Here is a 12,710-nt window from a genome sequence, read left to right as displayed (position 1 = left end):
GAGTTACAATTTGCGTCTGTTTCAGATATATTCACGCCATGGATTAAATTATTTAGTCAAGTATGTATAAACATGTAACTTAGAGAAAATATGGAGGGACTTGCCGGACCGAAGACCTGCACGTCTGCTTTGTGCATAGATGTTGTCCTGGGCCCTAGCAATACTCACCATCCAGGGTGTTCACGAAAGACTGTGTGAACCCACGATAGGTCGTAAGCTTTGGGAACCATTCCGTTAAGAGATACGAAGAATAGTATACGTGTAAGTAAGTGAAGAGGGAAAGTATAGAGAGAAAAGAGACAGCGCGAGACACTTTAATTTGAGGAGAGAGAAAGCAGATTCTTTTTTTTTATAAGAATGAGAAGGTGTGTTAGCTTGAGACGGGGGCCGCAGAATTTTGATTGTTTTAATTAATTATGAATTGCTTAATTGAAATGGTAATTTGGTGGCTGCCGCAGAAAGAGATTAATTTAAACCGAGAGGGCTCCACGATAAGCATACAGTAGATACTTGGAAATAGGGAAAGATCTCAGAATTGCTTGAAGGCGTTTCTAAGGCCGTCGCAGGACTTTCCGGAAAGTACTGACTTCTAGCCGAGAGTCACAAAAGAATACAAAGCCCCTGAAGAGTTTCCCAAACATGTGTGCTATTGTATTATCGATGTCAAAATAAGTTATGAAATGAATAAAAAAAAAAGAACTCCCGCGATGGTTTCAGTCAGTAGTAATTAACTTTTTAGTAGATGGGATGCCAAGTTGACACCCCTGAAGAAACAGATCATAGAAATTTATAACAAAACTTTTATAACTTTTATTTTCTGTCACTTTGTTTCATACCGCGGACCTAATAAAGAACGACCAAAAGTATTTTTAAATATGCTCCATTGTCTTGTCAGTATGCATGGCAGCCGAGGATATTGAATCGCCCTGAGTTTTTGGATTAGATTTTAATCCCATTCCCAGTCTGCCTTTTTTTTGGGCAGTATAAATGATCGTTTAATTCGCATATTGAGTGCTATGCCTTCTTTAAAGTTTTAGTTACAGTATTGTAGAAGGTATTGATGTATATGAGCATAATCCATTTGAAGCATTTGAATTGTTTACACGAACCCACTGTGTATTTTATTTCCTTTTTTTATATGAAAGTTTCATTTATGCTGTACATATGTGGTTTATGTTTCTGTGCCCTGTTCCACGTCCTTCAGTCGTTTTTCCACAAACTATGGATCCGAGGAATGTTATGTATATGTGTGTGTAATGTATTGTAGCGTGTAGACCCGTTACTGGGTAACAACCTCGAAACAAACAGCGAAACAACATTCGCTGATAGGGAGCAAATTCTTAATAAGCAAGTATACGCAGCCGTTACTGGGTAACGTCTTCGCAGACAAGCACGTTCCCGCAGAAATAATCGGAGTGTGACAGTGAACTGTGTTTTCAACTCGATTCGTGCCTGAATGTCATAACCGAGACGGGGTTGGAAGTTCGTCAGAGCAAACGACAGACCCGCCCTCTCATCAAAGAGCGCGCCCCACGTCAACAAACGTGCATCTGTATGACAGTAATAAAGATCTGGTCTTAAGCCCCAGATGGGTGCTTTATTCCAAGACAGACTGGCCGTTCGTCGTAACATTGATCTTGACACGAGTTCATCAGTTGTAACAGAGCTAGCAGAGGGTTGCGAGGGAGTGTGTGTAAAGAGGACACAGCCGGTGCAGTTGTTAGAAGCCGTTACCAGGGAATGAGTGGTGGAGCCACAACAGATTTAAAAAGACTTAGCGTGTTCTGTAGGCGTTTGTAAAGTGTGGAAATCAGTCCCGGCGTTATGATTAAGTGTAGTCACGAGTCGTGTGTCAAGAGTGGTCAGTAACTCCAATCTCCAAACCAAAACCCTGTCAGTAATCACTCATACACGTGACTGTATGTCTGTATGAATGGTGGGTGAATTGACAAGGAAAACAACCGTATTCTTGCAAGATTTGAGGCTTTCACGGCGGTGACTATGAAGAAAGCAGTCTTCTGGGATTTGGCACCGTGTATATGTGGTGTTAACCGACGTTTCGGAGGAACGTATCGCCTCCATCTTCAGGGTGGAGGCGATGGAGATGGAGGGGATACGTTCCTCCGAAACGTCGGTTAACACCACATATACACGGTGCCAAATCCCAGAAGACTGCTTTCTTCAACCGTATTCTTGACGAAGAACAAGTGCTGCTCAAATGTACCGTCTCTTCCTCACCCCGCTGTTCCATCAGGCAGCGTGAAATTCGGTTTCCTTTGTATGCGAAGGAATTGGATTATGTAAGGAGTTTTATTTGAACGATGTTCAGTTAATTTCTTTGAAAAATTAATGTGTTGTCTGGCAGAAATGCCCGTGTTGCACTTTCCTCATATTTCTTCGCAATTAACGCGTTGGTAGTAAGGGGGCAGATGGATCCCATTCGGCCGAACTCGGGCGCCAGCCGCACGACAATTGTCGAGCGCACGTCACTTTTCCCTTACGTCTCGACATGTGTCGGTGACCGTGTGAAGGGCCAATGTTTTGCGTAAAGGAGAGAGTCTAGAGGACGGTGCCCGTGTGTAATGCACAGATATTTGTTGTCGTAGTACATGGCCTAGAGCAGCGCCACTCGGCATGAATGTTATGAATTAGACCACATAATGAATGACGGCTTTTGCCTCGAAGATTATTAAGCCTCTTTTCTTCTCTCTACACATGCCTAGACAAGAATAGGAACAAAAAGCACAAGACAGTTGTCCTCTCCATCCCCTCTTACCCACATTTCCTCTTTCCGTCTTAAACCATCACTTCCCTTCCTTCCTCACTCGCAACCCTCTTAATTTCCCGTCTTCCTCTGGCACTGCTCTCTCAATCCCCGTCTCGGCATTGATTTTCCCGGAGAATGTGGCAACAGCGCTGGCTGGAAGCTGCGGCAGACTAATAGAGAAGACTTCGGTATTTACAACCCAGCATCCAGTTAACCAGTTTTTTAAAATAGAACACCTGCTTATTGGCTGTTCCTGCTTGAAATCGTAGCATCGTAGTAGGGGTTTCATCAGGATTTGCGGCCGTTGTATGGGACTGAGCATATAAAAGTTACCGATGCGATACATTTTTTGTCCGTCGATTCCGTCGCCTTGTATGCTTCTATCAGCAAATTAGAACTGTAAAGTCTGTGCAGTGCAGTAGCTTGATTAGTTATTTTCATTCTGTAATGTTGGTATAATGAAATGGTCTGCGTTGACAAATCGACAAACTTCGTTCAACTGCAGTCAGTCAGAGACCGTCGGAATGGAAGGATGCGATACATGATTGCGCTCAGCACGATGGTATTGTTTATTTACGTGGGCAGGGAGTGGTCGCTATATGTCATTGTAAACAAAGGACTACTTGAATCATCTATATGACATTGGAACTAGGAAATTAGAAAATAGATTAACAGCCTGAAAAAGATATAACGAATTGTGTCTGCTGTAAAAGGGTGAGGTGTGAATTACTGTATGATGCGAAGTGTTGTGACGCTGTTCTTTTCAGATAAAACAACATTGACTAGCAGAGGTGTCTTTTAGTAGCTCATCGATCCGTCCGAACCAGCGACCTGCCAACCGTGACGCATAATAAGCGAAGCGCCCGGTCGTGGTGGGGGTCTGACTAAAAAAGTACGAAGTCAAACTGTAATAGCGTGTAATATGGTTTATGCGCTTAGCTTTGACCTGCGGTTAGCATATTATACATAATTTTGTTGGTCATGTGCTGAGTTCTTATAGCTAAGATAGAGTCGATTAAAGTTTGCGTACTGAATAAGAATGTGGCTACGGTAAAGGACTGAACGTTCCGATGGCATTAATGAGTGTACAGGATAAGCGCCAGCGTTGTTACAAAACCCGTAAACTGCCAAACTGTATAGAAGAATTGATATGTGGAATCAAAAAGCTAATGTGCATTCACACAGGGCAGGATCTAGTAAGTTAATCTAGTACGTTGTAGAGAGGAAACCTCAGAACACATTGCGGGAGAAAGGTTTGAATGTTTCGAAACCAGTTTTCAACATTTGTCAGATAAAATGCCAGTTTTATGTGCCCGCTTGTCTGTAAAAAGTGGACATGTTTCAAGAAGTGCATTACGTTGAGTGATATTAATGGTATGAACTAAACAAGCCACGGCGAGGGCACGGGCTCGAAGTTCTCCGGGGATGGAGTACCGGGGTCCTGCACCTCCTCACCCCTTGCTCCAGCATCCCCCTACACATGCAGCAATGTTCTTTTATCCAGGTGAGTTCATATCGTCCCAAACGTACAGCTTTATATATTGGGTTATACGAAAGATATGAATTGAATAGTGTGCAGCCCTGAAGCATGGGTAAAATGAGCAATGATACCCCAGAAGTTATAGCTTAAAATCTAATTTTGGGATTCCTATGGTTGCTGGAAATATAGCCGATTCCATATCACACCTTAGCGTTATGTACATTCACAAGACCAAAGTGTTCAAATTCAGTGCATAACGTATTTATACATTTTACAAATAGTAGGATGTTTATATAAATTGAACTCAGGTAATACTTTCTACCTTTCAGTCCAAAACATTTTGTCTTCTAGTCTGCTGTCCAAAAACATAAAAATTAGAATATACAAAACTATAATTTTGCCTGTGGTTCTGTATGGTTGTGAAACTTGGTCTCTGACATTAACGGATGGAAATAGACTGAGGGTGTTGGGGAGAATATTTGTACAGAAGAGAGATGAAGTGATGGGAGGTTACAGAAAACTGCATAATAAGGAACTTTATAACTTGTACTCTTCTCCAAGTATAATTAGAATGATCAAATCAAATAGGATGAGATGGGCATGGCATATGGCATGAATGGGGGAGAAGAGGAATGCATACAGGATATTGGTGGGAAAGCCAGGAGGAAAGAGACTACTGGGAATACCAATATGTAGGTGGGTGGACAATATTAAAATGGATCTTAGATAGAATGGGATGGTATGAATTGGATTGATGTGGCTCAGGATAGGGACCAGTGGAAGTGCTCTTCTGAAGACAGTAATGAACCTTCAGATTCCATAAAATATTGGGAAGTCCTTGAGTAGCTGCACAGTTGGCGGCTTCTCAAGAAGGACTCAGTTCCATGAGTGAGTGAGGATGTTTGTATAGTTGCATCACTTAGTTATCAAGCCTAACACTGGAGAAAATCTGCATGCTGAGCTAGTAATGCATGATCACACCAAAGAAATGTGAGAGTTCAGTAAATAAGTTCCTCTTTTAATGCCTGGTGTATACATTTCCTCATTGCAGAAGTATCACACATCTCTGCTGTGTGTATCCATATAGTAATGAACAAGAGCGTGTTACCATTTGCTAAAGCTACAGTACATGGAATAAGCAAATTAAATGAGAACTAATATTGTTTTTGTCCAGTCTGAGAAAGTGAAAAAAACTTTCAGTCACAGTTTGTACTTGAACCTTTTTTATTTGAACATTTTAACTGGCACAGATTTTAAATATTATTTGTAATTACAATACATTGAGTCCATTTACTAGAAAATATGTCATGCAAATGTTAATTGCACATTTTAAAGTTTTGTGAGTGCAGATACTGACATGTTATAAAGCAGCACTGCATCTGAAAAGTAATGAGACAAAATGTATATTTAAAAAAAGGCCCAGAAAATTAATTTATTATGAAAATCATTCAGAATGGTCCCCATGAGACTATAGACTACATTAGTTGTTGAAAGCATCCTTGAAATTCATCCTGTCTTATCCCCTTGAGATGGTTGGCCACATCCTTTAGGAAGTTTTGAACAGTGTGAAATTATGCCCTTTCATCATAATTTTGGTCTTGTGATTTGGAGAAGGGCTTAATCTTAATAACCTCTTTTTGCAATTGAAATTTTACGCAGTATGTGCAGGCACATTGTTATGCAACAGAAACCATTTCTTGTTTTTATGAAAGTGTGGTCTGACCTGCCAGATTCTTTGCAACAGTCTTTCCATAACTTCTAAATAAAATCGGGCATTTATGGTTCTTTCTTCAGAGACAAATTTCTTGTGAATGATTCTTTTTGAGTCAATAAAAATCTTTCTATTTCTTTTCAGATATACTATATATGTGGTGGTGTTAGGTGTAGCCTCTTAAAAAACATAATAATAAAGCGCCATATTCTGAGAAATGTTTTGCTTTCACATAATTCTTCATTTATAAACAAATGAAATTAGGGAGTTACTTTTCAAACATCCTATATATTTACTTGTGTGTGCGCGCACGTGTAAGTGCCAAGTTTAAAAAGAAATTTATGATCAATTCAGCATATGAGTAAGATTAAATATATGAATGTAATTATTAATATTATTAGTTATCAGTTCCATACCAGAGGCATGTGGTAGTGTAATTGGTTGAGGCACTATGCTAGAAGCCAGAAGGTTGTAGGTTCGCATTCTGATGAGATCATTGGATATTTTTAAATTTACCTAATCCTTCTTTGACAGGAGGTTTGAGAAAACTGCATAATGAGGAGCTTCATAACTTGTACCCTTCTGCAATTATAATTAGAATGATCAAGTCAAGGATGATGAGGTGGGCAGGCCATGTAGCATGAATGGGGGGACGAGGAATGCGTATAGGATATTGGTTGGAAAGCCAGAAGGAAAGAGACCACTGGGAAGATCAGGGCGTAGGTGGATGGACAATATTAAAATGGAGAGATAGGATGGGATGGCGTGGATTGGATTGATGTGGCGCAGGAAAGGGACCCATGGAGGGCTCTTGTGAACATGGTAATGAACCTTCGGATTCCATAAAATCCTGGGAAATTCTTGAGTAGCTGCAGAGTTGGCAGCTCCTCCAGAAGGGCTCAGCTCCATGAGTAAGTAAGTAAGTAAGTTCCTAATCCTTCTTGCTGCACTATGGCCCTAGGGTCTACTCAGCCTCTAACAGAAATGAATACCAAGAATCTTCCCAGTGGTAAAGAGCGGCTGTTGTGTAATGCTGACAAACTTTCTGCCATCTGTGAGCCAATTGTCTAGAAAATGTGGGAGCCTTGACATCTCAAGCACATCGGCCTCCACAGCCTGTTGCAGGGTTAGCTTTGCTTTATTGTTGCTTTTATTCTCTCACCCACAACTCTGTTCACTGTACAACTGGTGAAACATACTGAAAACCACTCAATAACATTTCCGAGTAATCATGCCTGTGTGTAGGAGTATTTGGGTAAGGAAGTAAGGTCCAAGCACCGTTTAGCATAAGGAAAATGTTACTTATTCTTCAGTACTCTTACTCTTGAGTGTTTGACTTACGGAACCACAAACTTTCTGGAATTACATACTGTCATATTTTTCTTGTCTTGCAAGGAGATGCCTCCAAGTAGGGATATAATGTAACAAAACTGAATGAATATTGTTATGGTCTCAGGTGACTGGTACATGATCTTCGTTTTATAGAATAACATTTTGTTCTCCCAGTCTTTTGCTCTATTTTACATTCTATTTAGAGATGAAGAGAGATGGGGGTTATTCCAGGTACCACTGTAATGTATATGTTATTACTGACGGTAGTTATGATATATATGTCTGATTAATTTTATTTTGCATTGTGTGCAAAGTTTTAAAAATAGTCCTTGTGTTCAGAGTGATTGCATGGGATGAGGGATATGTATGATAAAAGAAGTTTTTATTAAGTTATTGTCATATACATCAAGATATTAAATCCATAATTTAACATCCACCTCAGTGTCCAAGTTTTACAAGGCCGTGAACCTATTTGAGATTTCAACACGATACTGCTCTTTACCCCCTACCTCGTTTAATTTCTTGAGATTGAACCTCTCCATATGAACTCTGTGTGTTATTTGTTTGCTCACTGCCAGTCTTTCCCTAACCTTTACCACCACCAGGTAGTGGTCAGTATCACAATCTGCTGCCCTGAATGATTGGACATCACGTATACTTGAGTGTGGTCTCCTGTCTATCAAAATATGGTCGATTTGATTGTGTATCTTCCCATCAGGAGATGTCCAAGTAAATTTATGGATGTTACGATGTGGGAACATTGTACTTTTGAGAGTAAGATTTTTTAAAGTGACAAAGTTTACTACTCTAACTCCATTATCAACACAAATTTCATGCAGACTCACATTCCCAATCGTTGGTTTGAAAATGTCTTCCCTCCCTACTTTGGCAATGAAATCTCCTAGCAAAATTTTCATTGGGTACTTTCTGAATTTATCAAATACATGTTCTATTTCTTCATAGAACCTGTCCATTATGTCATCAATTTTATCTTGTGTTGGGGCGTGAACATCTGTAACGATATCGCACCAGCGACCTTTTAGTATTATATATGATATCCTATCACCAATGAACTCTACCCTCTTAACTGCTGATGAGGTCACTGGATTTTTTAATTGACCTAAGGAGTAGTTTGATTTGTTTACATTATACGTGTGTTTCTGCATCAGCCAGTTATTTGCTTACACAAATAAATTGTGTATTGTTATGGCAAGACTGCTGCATGTTTTAAAAAGTAATTACATGTTTTCTTAGGAAATTTCCTTTACAGTCTTCCTGAGTTAGTAATGTGAGTTCATAGATGTTCATTTATTCTCTGGGAAATTGTGGTTAATAATCTTGTCCTCCTTTTTTATTTGAAATTATGAAACATTCAGTCATTGAGTAATGCTGATTAATCTTTCATTGTAATAGTAAGTTTTGATAGTAACAAAGCAGTGTTCCATGTGTTTCCAGTCTCAGCTGAATTTGTAGTTAAATGCACACTTCTTTTACTGAGGGATATTTAGAGTGTGGTGAAGTTAGTTTTGGTTTTAATGAGAATGCTTCATCAATAGTAAAATAATAAGGAAAATCATCATATTTGCCATATAATACTGGTTTAACAGTGGGAGTAATAAGAACTTCCCTTTACATGTATGGCAAAGGTTTAGAAGTCTGCACTATCACTGTTCATTCCAGTGAAATCAAGTTTAATGTTAATAGTGTTCCCATCAAGAATACTGCACGCCAATAACACAAGTGAATAATATGGTTTTGTTATTGTTTTATAGATTCCAACCCCGGAATTTAACTGAAAACATGTTCGCCATCTGTTGCCCCCATACAGTTCTGAAGTTCCCACATTTCTTGTAATCACTCACAGAAGATTTCTAATTCCATCGTTTCAAAATATTGTTCTTTCTACATCCTCTGACAACTCATAATTTCCATTATGCAGTTTCTGCTGCAACTGTGGACCCAGTGTATCACTGTCATACCTACTTGTGGTCTTCATTTCTCCAGTCAACACTTTCGCCTGTGGACATTTCCCAGTAATATTTGACACTTACACCTACAGTTTCTTGTGTAAAAGTCATCTAACATCAGTTCCAGCTGATCCTTCATAATGTTCTCAATATTACACAAGAGAAATGCCTTTATTATGCTTTCATATACAGCATTTAAATTTAATAATGTTATTAAACTGTTGTACAGCTCAAGTCGCAGGGTTCCCACCGCGGCGGCCCGGGTTCGATCCCAGGTCTGGTCAAGTGGGATTTGTAGTGGACAAAGTGGCGCTGGGGCAGGATTTCTCCCAGTACTTCGGTCTCCCCTGCCAGTCTTCATTCCACCAAATTCTCAATCTTCATAATAACCTGGGGCAGGCTACAATAGGCCAATCAGTGGCCGCCTTGCCGAGTGGACCCAGTTGGATTTCGCGCCCCATTAAGCGAATTAAAAAACAGTTGTACAGATATTAGTTTTAAAACGTATTGCATTAATTGATATATTACTGTTTTTATTTGATTGGTTTTGTACATTTTAAACAAGTCCTTTCAGGCTTTAAAAATAAATGGGAGTTCTTTCATCCATGATTTTATTTCTTAGTGGCGTAGAACAGAAAATGGACCAGTGGAAGGCTCTTGTGAACACGGTAATGAACCTTAACGTTCCATAAAATACTGGGGAGTTCATGCTTAGCTGCACAATTGGCAGCTTCTCAAGTTGGGCTTCAGTTCCATGAGTGAGTGAGTAGGACAGTAAATCAACACATACAGTTTTAATTACGGGTAATTTCCTTCTGCACTTCTAGAGACGAAAAATCATCGTCATATTGGGGTTCAATGGTTTAATGAAGTATGTCATGTTCATAGATATATTGCTAATACAGAAAGGTTTTATTTCAGCAGTATTGTTTCACGGTTATTTCTGAATTCTTTTAATCAACGAAAACGATAATTTTATTACCTCGAGTGAAAAAGTAGCAGTACTAGTACATCGCGGAAAAGGAAAACTTGGTGTTTTTCTTGATGATTTGTTAATAATCCTTATCCTATCCTATTATTATCCTTATCCTATTATTAATATGCAGTTTTGTTTGGGATGACGACTTGGTAGCGTAGGTTGGTTGGTGCACAGCGCTACAAGCTTTATTGTTTGCATCTTGTTATTTATCACTATATAGTAGTATTATACAACCGTCAACACAACAAATTCATAATAAGTAAACCAGTATTACTGTATTAATATTTGTTTATGTTTTAATCCAGCCGGGTCATCATCAGGCAGATATTCATGAAATGTACTACTCAAATTGCATTACTAATGTGGATCCATATTAGTGATCATGAATATAAGTTTCATTAATTTGAATTTTAGTCTTAAACTGTAAAACGTTATAACTCAGAAGTTAAAGAGTTAAAATGGAATTATTTTTCTCTTGACGGCCAATGATGTATCGTTGACTAGAGGGGTTTCCTGGGAGTCTGCATTGTTACTAATTATTATGTGCACATATTACAGGGCTGGTTTCCGCATTCAAGTTGTGTACTTCTTTCTTTTTTGAAGCCGTGAGTGACTGTGGTAAAGTTATTGTGTGTGGTGTACTGTGTTCTGTATAAGGTGCCACGTCTTGCTAGTAACGGTTGTTCCCCTTCTGAGGTTCTGCTTGTACTAACTATTGTACTCTTATGTAGAGCAGCGTTGAGCAGCAGATTCCATAATCGAAACAATCTGTACACCTGAAGATGGCCGGTTAGGCGGACATATGTAGTGTAGATAAAGAAAAACGACGAGTGAATAGAAACCGACGGTGCACATAGACGGCATAAAAGCAAAACACAAAGTCAGGTACATTAAATACGTTTGTCCTTTGATTTTGATATCCATTTTTTTGCACTCCTAAACCATATCAGTGACTTTATTTTAGATTTGAATTTGTGAATCGTGCTGCTGCTTTACGTTATGCTTTCGACTTCACCATTTCTGCCTGTTTGCGTACCAACTCGAGAACTGTTCAGCAATCATTCATTAAGTTTGATGTTGCAGAGTTACCCTTCGAATTTGTTAGTACATTACAGCTTTAAAGCGGACACAGTAACAAACATTTTTTCATGATGACGTACCAGGATTTCTGGTTATATCTGAAGCCTCCCTCGCTAAATGTTTATCGGGACGAAAACTGTTTGGGAGAAGCGTTGAAGGGAAAGAATGGAATATTTTATGCCCAATACGATTTTCGGTAAATCATAGTGTTTCCAAATACGCACAAGAAGTACTGGGAAGAATAGTAACCCACTTTCCTTGATATGACACTAACTGCATAGAAGACAACGCGGCCAACAATTATTCTGTTGTGTGGATATTCATTGCCGCGATAACGTTTTATAGAGCTGTTGCCTAGCAACGATAAGGGGCTACGCCTAGACACAGGCTGGTGAGAGGGATTTGTGAAGTACGCCGTTGAGATGGGCTCAAGTTTCATGATATACGTACCAAGTTTCATAAAGATCGGTTCAGCCATTCAGAAGTTGAATACACATAAGGACTGGAGATCGCATGCAAGCCTAGTTTCATTTCTTCAAAATGAGGAGCTCGCAAGAATTGTTATGCTGTGCGTCCATTCCTCAACTTACGTTACTGATACGTGCAGAATGTTTGGGCAGCAGAAATGAAACACATGATCATCATCCGACAAGTACTAATAATGTGCCAAATTTCATATCAGGTTTCGACATGAAAACTTGTGTGGCTTTCTTGTAAGGATTAGTAACAAGCCCAGTCCTACGAATCTGTTGCCGTTTATATTTCGTCTTTATGAAGAATACTTTTCTAACAAATACTGTCGACTTTTAAGTTTGTGGGATATAACCACAAAGCTTTGCGCCATTGCCATGTTTGCAATTGTTAATTTTCAGACAATATTTTATGCATGATACATGTTTGGGATCAGTCGTTCCAGATTTCGCATATCTAGTACAGTGATGCATTAGTTATTGTCATCAAATCGATAGTGAAAATTTCTTTTTTTTTTTGCGAGGCCGCCATGTTGTCCTTTTACAATGTATAAAAATGCCACAATAAAGGTTGAATATTTTGGAAGGTACCTTACATCATTTCGCGGTTCTAGGTGAAGTATGTTTAGTATCACTCACGCCTCACAAGTATGCGCGTCCGAGGTTTTATTTAGACCGTGAGAAATTAAAGAGTACGACGTTACGGTGGTCTCCAGTGACAAAGCGTTCATACAGACTTTCGTTAAAATCAATCAACTGGTTGAAACATTGAAAACGGGATGGGGGGGGAGGATACACCCGCACGCACGGAGATAGTATCTTGATCTTGTAAGCCTACTTTCTTCTCGTAAGAAATTAAATTATGCCGAAATTTGTATGTACTTCTGGCAGAGGTTACAGTTGATTACGCATATACTTAAATCA

At 39.2% G+C, this 12,710-nt stretch overlaps 1 protein-coding gene across 2 annotated transcripts in view; it reads left to right on the top strand.

The window, feature by feature from the left end:
• The first annotated feature begins 3,215 nt into the window (after positions 1-3,215).
• LOC111866020 (genetic suppressor element 1) overlaps positions 3,216-12,710 on the top strand; it is a 47,029-nt gene continuing 37,534 nt past the window's right edge. For both annotated transcript variants that reach the window (XM_033752075.1, XM_023854503.2), the window contains exon 1: positions 3,216-4,271. In XM_033752075.1, the coding sequence (XP_033607966.1) occupies positions 4,193-4,271 (79 nt within the window). In that variant the 5' untranslated portion in view covers positions 3,216-4,192. The remainder of the gene's footprint in view (positions 4,272-12,710) is intronic.

The sequence above is a fragment of the Cryptotermes secundus genome, unplaced genomic scaffold (genome assembly GCF_002891405.2).
Source record: "Cryptotermes secundus unplaced genomic scaffold, Csec_1.0 scaffold135, whole genome shotgun sequence".
Taxonomy (NCBI): domain Eukaryota; kingdom Metazoa; phylum Arthropoda; class Insecta; order Blattodea; family Kalotermitidae; genus Cryptotermes; species Cryptotermes secundus.
The sequence above is the reverse complement of the archived record's forward strand: the minus strand, read 5'-3'. Positions and strand labels throughout refer to the sequence as shown.